The following is a 7,512-nucleotide window of genomic DNA, read 5'->3' as shown; positions in this document are numbered from 1 at the left end:
ATTCTTGAATCAAAATTCCAAACCATCAAACGCCCCCTTAAGGATGGGGTATAGAGAAATGCTGTGTTAGTGTTTTGCACTCAAAGCCCTCTCAGGCCCACGTTGTCTGTCTCTCTCCCTATACTATTCAATTGATGCGTTCTAAACAACCACCATCTTACCAGACGTGTTGTGATGAAAAGCTTTTATGGAAGATGATTAGAACAATTATTTTGATTAACAACATCGTTAAATTGTAGTCTAATTTAATTAATCATTTATTTCATTGTTCATATTACAATCTTGTTATTTTATAAACAGGTTCAACTTCTTCTTTAAGAAAAAAAAAAACATATTTAAAAAGCCATCACTGACTTAGCTGAATCATCGAGTCAACTAACTGAGTCAATTACTCGGTTGTCTGCCGATCCAAGTACTGATCCGATTACTCAGATGTCTGCTGATGAATCTGAGTTTGAGTCACGGGTTTACCAACATTGACCCAATCTTTTATGGAGAAAACAATACAACCTCCTATGGTTGTGGGGGCAAATTGAATAAATAAATTTGGAAATCTAATCCCATGCATTGCAACCTACTGAGTTGTTGCCGGTCAAATGGATAAATAAATACGGATACCGGATCCCATGTTGTGCCCTCTTAATCTTAATCTACCTAAAGCGAGCCGCCCTGCATGCTTGAAAATGAATAAATGCCGATAGCCAGTACACCAGTTCTGCCCACTCTCATGGAAAATCGCATCGTCGTCTTCCTTCTATTGCTCCCGTTATGTTTCTGCCCATCATCTTCAGATGCTGCGGAGAAGCAAAAGCAATATGTATCAGCAGTTGGTGACCCTGGAATGCGAAGAGATGGACTCAGAGTTGCCTTCGAAGCCTGGAACTTCTGCAACGAGGTGGGGGAAGAGGCCCCAAATATGGGCAGTCCCAGAGCCGCTGATTGCTTCGATATCACAAGTAAGGCCGCAGAAAGTAAAGTTTCATGGATTTCCTTTTGTTGCAGTACACGCATTGATGCCGATCGAACTCCTTTTCCTCAATTCTGTACTGTTTTTGTTGTTGCAGAACAGGGCATTGTAGCTCATAAAGTCACGGAAGAAGAGAACAGACTCGGGGTTGGGGCACCATTTCCGGGGATCAGTCCTGAAGCTCTTAATGATTCAGATCTGTATGCCGTCGATAAAGAATTGTTTCTGGGATCAAAATGCGAAGTTAAGGACTCCCCAAAACCATGGCAGTTTTGGATGGTGATGCTCAAGAACGGCAACTTGGATACCTCCGCCGGATTGTGCCCTGAGAATGGGAAACCGGTCGGCCCTTTCAAGCAGACTCCCAGGTTTCCTTGCTTCGGCAAAGGCTGCATGAACCAGCCGACTTTCTATCACGAGCAGACCCAATTCGTTGATGGCACGATGAACTTGAGAGGGAGCTTCAATGGCAGCTACGATTTGGGCGCAGATCTCGGGAAGGATGGAGTTGGAGGCAGCTCTTTCTATGAGGTGGTTTGGGAGAAGAAAGCGGGGGCCGGGAGTTGGGTCTTCAGCCACAGGTTGAAGACCTCCAAAAGGTATCCATGGCTGATGTTGTATCTCCGAGCTGATGCCACCACAGGCTTTTCCGGCGGCTACCATTATGAGACCAGAGGCATGTTAAAGACTGTAAGTAGACCGGCAACCCTTTTCTTATAAATTGCTCCTGAAAAGTGATTCAGTTCCTCAGCTGCTTCTCCTCGTTTCGTCTTCTTCACTTTCCCCATTTCGTTGATCTCTAGCATTTTACTGTAGGATCGAGGACATAAGTTTTCTTGAAGCAGCCGCTTAGTTCTTTTTGCGTCTTTACTAGGATTTATCTTAATTTTTTGGGATTTTCTGATAACTGTTTCATGATTCATGAATGTTTAAAAGATTGGGCAGAACAACTTGTAACTGTTTTGGTTAAAAGATTTTCATGAATTTGCTTCAGTCTTTAAAGCATATATACGAAATAGTTACAAATTGTTTGTTACCAAACTGACCAAAATGGAGTTTTCTTTATCCAACCTAGTGGTAATCGATCCGCCAAAAAAGCAACCAAAAGATTCCTTGGTGAATCTGGCGAAGACTTAAACTATGCACATGCATACCTTTAACGAAAGGTAGAGCCAACAGAGATATAGAAACTATCAAAAGCGGCGGGCTTCCTGTTTGGATTGGCGTCGGTGTGAAAAGTTTCATTTACCCTAATCTATGTCGTCCAGTAGACCCCGGTTTTTGTGAGAATTCTTAACTGATGAGTTGTGAGAAGAAGTGTTGGGTTGAAAGCTGATGTTTAAAGATTACAGATTGTGTGACACTCTTGATTATAAGAACCTTTGCTACTGATATCTTGGCACAGCATTTAGAGCAGCCACTCAAGCTGAGGTTCCTTTTTCACTTTTTTTTTATCTATAGTAATTTTTATCTTTTCAAGGGTATTTTGGTCATTGTGTATTTGTAAAACTGTATCGTCTTTTGTCCTTGGTATCGACTTTTTTTGGGAGTGCATGTCTTACAACTTGGATGGAATCATTCATGCAACCAGAAAAAAGAAAAAGTAAAGTGCCAATTGACCCTTTTTTTTGGTCCAGAGCTCTGTCGGTGCCTAATGCAAAATCCATAACTGACCCACCTATTGAGATGGTGCGCCGACCTCTTTGGGTACCATTTATTTGTTATTCGAGCGCCATTTGTCTATTATTTAGAGAAATCTTCGGGGCCCTTGACCCACTTTAGGGGCAAATGTCATGTACAGACCTGTGCATATGGCCACCTTTGTCATTAGGTACCAAAATGGTTGTAAAGCAACACCTCTTTTAGTCCAGTGACAAATTGCAACTTGGTAGTGAACTTTATAACATGTTTTTTTTTATGTCATTGGGCACCATTTGTCTATTATTTAGGAAAATCTTCAAGGCCCTTGACCCACTTTAAGGGCAAGTATCGTGTTCGGACATATGCATATGACCACCTTTCTCATTACATAGCAAAATGGTTGTAAAGCGACACATCTTCCAGTCGAGTGGCAAATTGCAACTTGGTTGTGAAAATTCTTCAACTTTATAACCAGGTTTTTTGTTATGTCATTGGGCACCATTTGTCTATTATTTAGGGTAATCTCTAAGGTTCTTGACCCACTTTAAGGACAAGTATTGTGTACAGACGTGTGCATATGACCACCTTCTCCATTACGTAGTAAAATGGTTGTAAAGCGAGACCTCTTTCAGCCGAGTGACAAATTGCAACTTGGTTGTGAAAATTCTTCAACTTTATAACCAGGTTTTTTGTTATGTCATTGGGCATCATTTGTCTATTATTTAGGGTAATCTCTAGGGTCCTTGACCCACTTTAAGGACAAGTATTGTGTACAGACGTGTGCATATGACCACCTTCTCCATTAGGTAGCAAAATGGCTGTAAAGCAAGACCTCTTTCAGTCGAGTGGCAAATTGCAACTTGGTAGTAGAAATTCTTCAACTTTATAACCATGTTTTTTTTTATGCTATTGGGTACCATTTGCCTATTATTTAGGAAAATCTCCAGGGCCTTTGACCCACTTTAAGGGTAAGTATTGTATACAGATATGTGCATATGACCATGTAATAACAAAATGGTTGTAAAGACTTCCAATCGAATGGCAAATTGCGTAGTGAAAATTCTTCAACTTTATAACTATGTTTTTTTTATGTCATCGGGCATCATTTGTCTATTATTTAAGTAAATCTCCAAAACCCTTAACCCACTTTAAGGGCAAGCACATGACCACCTTTCCCATTATGTAGCAAAATGATCCTCATTATGTAGCAAAATGATTGTAAAGCGACACCTCTTTCATGCGAGTGGTAAATTGGTAGTAGAAATTCTTAACTTTATAGCCATGTTTTTTTGGATGTCATGATTGAAATTTTTGTGGAACTTGATAGTGAAAATTCTTCAACTTTATAACCATGTTTTTTTCGGATGCCATGATTGAAATTTCTGTGAAAGAGGGAGAGAGCGACGAAATGGAAATTCACTAACACAAAAGTTGAGTGTCTCAGGAACAAAACTAAAAGGCAACCAAAAAAACAAGGAGACAAATGGTTTTAATAGCATTATTAAGTTCCAACCGAAAGTTGGAACCCAAAAGCGAAGGACAGAAATCAGTGTTGTACAGCTCAAAAGCAATTCGGCGCCGATAAAAGGAGCATAAAGCAAGAGGGCCAAATTAGCTATTATTAGCACAAGAGCACAGGAAATGGGGCCAGTGCATCATTTTTGCACTGATGTTTCATGTCCCTCTCTTTTTAGTCCCTCTTTTTAGTGTCCACAAATTTCGGGATAGAAAAGATAGTTGCAAATAGAAGAAAAAGAAAAAGAAATCATTTGATTTTTTTTATATAATGTCAAAGATATGACGATATTTTTGAAAATATCATTAGGAACAAAAAATAACAAAACAATAAAATATATTTATCGTACTTTTTACTTTTTTATTCTTTTTATATTTCTCTTTGTTAATATCATCATGCATTCAAATTTGAATTCAAACTAAATTATTTGTCATCATTGTTATTATCATTAAAATATTCCTTTTATATAGTTTTATTTATGTTTTCTATTAGTTTCTAATCTATTCTATTTTTTTGAAAATTTTTATTTTTAAAGTTTTCCGAGTTTTGTTTGCGAGATTTATGAGAAAAACAACTTTACTGAAAAATGCCCCAAAAAAATCTGGTTGTTAAAAACTCAAGAACAGTATCTATGACAATATAACTCAGCTAAAATTTAAAAACCTCTCGTAAAAAACTGTCCATTGATTGGTTGAGCAATGTCTGTGTCAATATAACTCACTCAATGTTGTTGTGTGTCGGATGTTATTGGATAGCTAAAATTTAAAAAAAAAAAAAAACTATTGTCACAAAAAAAACTGTCCCTAGATTGATATTGGTCATAATTTATGTTGCCCTGCAGTTTATGGTAGCTTAATTTAGCGATGATTTATGATCCTTTTAAGACAAGTTTTAAATTTTAATTATTCCCGCAACTACCGGACACACAACAGCATTGGCTATGAGTCTATGACCAATTGACCATGACACCAGTGCAGTGCAGTTTGCCTGTAACCAATGCTAAGGGTACTCAATATTAATGGCGGTCATCAATCAAATCAAGTGAACAGAAGAAGGAAAGGCCAAGAACTCGTCCTTTTCCTGTTCAACCTTCGATTGTCTAACTGCTGCAAGTCTGAAACTCATCCGGACCGTCATCCCTGTTTTCTGTCAGCTTCCAGAATCACCCAACTTCAAGGCTCGTCTCACACTTGACGTGAAATCGGGAGGAGGACCCAAGAGCCAATTTTACCTCATGGACATAGGGAGTTGCTGGAAGAACGATGGCAGCCCATGCGACGGAGATGTCGTCACCGACGTAACCAGATACAGTGAGATGATCATCAACCCCCAAACACCAGCATTCTGCCGCCCTTCAAATCTGGCCGCCTGTCCGCCCTTCCACATCACTCCAAACAACACCAAGATTCACAGAAACAACACCAAGCATTTCCCTTACTCTGCTTATCACTATTACTGTGGCCCTGGGAACGCCAAGTACATGGAGAAGCCTTTCAGCACCTGTGATCCTTACAGCAATCCTCAAGCACAGGAACTGATGCAGCTGCTGCCTCATCCCGTGTGGGCTGAATATGGCTATCCTTCAAAGCAAGGGGAAGGCTGGATCGGGGACCCAAGGACATGGGAGCTGGATGTTGGTGGCCTCTCCAGCAGGCTCTACTTTTATCAGGCGAGCCTTTCTCTCTTTCTCTGCTCTTTTCTGCTTTTCTCCTTCTTCTGTGAGTTTCAATTGGGGAGATGGGTATGCTGAGTTTGATTGCCGCAGATAATCTCACATCAATGCGGATTTGAAATTCACAAATCCACATTTTTTACATTAAAGTGTGGGTTTGAAATCCACGTTGAGGGTAGAAGCTAAAATCCACAGTTATCACAAATTTAAGATTCCCTCGGATTTGGGATCCATGGAGAATCAAACACATCCTAAATTGTTTACTGTGTAAAGTTAGTCGATATGCTTTGATCAATGAGGATGAACCTACAATTCATTAAGAAATTATATCCTTGTCGGGTGTTTGACAGTCTCAGATTTTGAGATCTTCCGGATTTGAGAACTGTAGATTTAAAATCATATCATCCCCCTCTTATTTGAGATCGGACCTTTTCTCAATACAAAGATGTAAAATAAGGATCTTAAATGTCTGGCTTAAGATCTTTGGTTCCATGAACCATGGATTTTTACCATAGATCTTTTATTACATCAACAAAAACATATCACGTCAGTTCCACGGATTTCAAACCGAAGTTGCCAAACGCCCTCTTAAAGTGTTTAGCATAAGCATCCGAACAAGAAATTAGAGTCTGCTGTGTTTCATGAACTCGATAATAAGTGATAACCTTCCTAATCTCTTTAGAACTCATGTTTTATGCATTGGTATGATGTGGACCTGATCCAAGCCTTACCCAAAGGTCGAGAGGTACCCATACTCTCAGGGGCGGAGAAAGGGGGGCCGCCTAGGCCATGGCCCTACCTCAGCAAATTGGAAAAAAAAAATACATTGAAAAAATTGTAAATTTTTAGTTGGGCCATGTATTGTTTGGGTTCGGGTTCAATTTGGCCTTACTCGAATCCAAAAATCTCTGGCCCACTCCTGGAAAAAAACCCTGGCTTTGCATATTCTTGTACCCACTTAACAACATTGGCACCTCAGACTTTTCCACATGCCCATGTAACTTAAGGGTCGTTTGGAAACCATAACAAGTTGTTCCTGGCTTATGAATCTCCATTAAAGTTGAAACACCATAATAACACACTGTTTCATAAATTTGTTTTGTTTTCTAGGGCATGTTCGTAGGACAATAACAATGTGTTACTATTGTAACCAAACGACTCATTAAAGGTGCAGTCTTGAGACTAAACTATACAACTGTCTTCAAGTATGATGAATCGTGCATATTCATGTATGCCGTTCATGGTGGTGGTCTAGACGCCAGTGGTGCATTCAGCAGTTACAGGCCTTTCACAAATTTAGTTATTTAATTTCACCACTTGATGTAACTGTAACTGCTGAAGAAGAAAGCCATGTGAAACTCACATCCCTTTCATAATCTCTTGCTCAGGACCCCGGAACCCCGCCAGCCAGAAGAATATGGACATCCCTGGACGTGGGAACCGAAATATTCATCACTGACAAAGAGGAGACAGCAGAGTGGACTCTCAGTGATTTTGATGTTCTCATACCTTCTTCACCTGCTGATAATGTATACTAGCTCTTGCCATTCCGATGGGCATTTGTGAGCAGGGGAAATGGCTTCTTGTACCCAATGATCGACAGGATTTGGAAGAAGTGCCCTGCTCTGGTGAAAATTACATGAAAGCGACACGCTTTCATATTTATTGGTGTCATTATAAACTATTTTAATGCGTATGGAATTTTGATTTTTTTCA

General features: G+C 39.7%; 1 protein-coding gene across 1 annotated transcript; it reads left to right on the top strand.

Annotated features, from left to right (window-relative positions):
* Positions 1 to 652: 652 nt before the first annotated feature.
* LOC116254986 (uncharacterized) lies at positions 653 to 7,512 on the top strand. Its single transcript, XM_031630673.2, has 4 exons — positions 653 to 956; positions 1,065 to 1,657; positions 5,278 to 5,793; positions 7,185 to 7,512. Exons 1-4 carry the CDS (start codon positions 692 to 694, stop codon positions 7,332 to 7,334), a joined length of 1,524 nt encoding a protein of 507 aa, XP_031486533.1. The 5' UTR covers positions 653 to 691; the 3' UTR covers positions 7,335 to 7,512.

Source organism: Nymphaea colorata, chromosome 5, assembly GCF_008831285.2.
Source record: "Nymphaea colorata isolate Beijing-Zhang1983 chromosome 5, ASM883128v2, whole genome shotgun sequence".
Classification (NCBI taxonomy): domain Eukaryota; kingdom Viridiplantae; phylum Streptophyta; class Magnoliopsida; order Nymphaeales; family Nymphaeaceae; genus Nymphaea; species Nymphaea colorata.
This window is presented reverse-complemented; position numbering and strand designations above follow the sequence as displayed.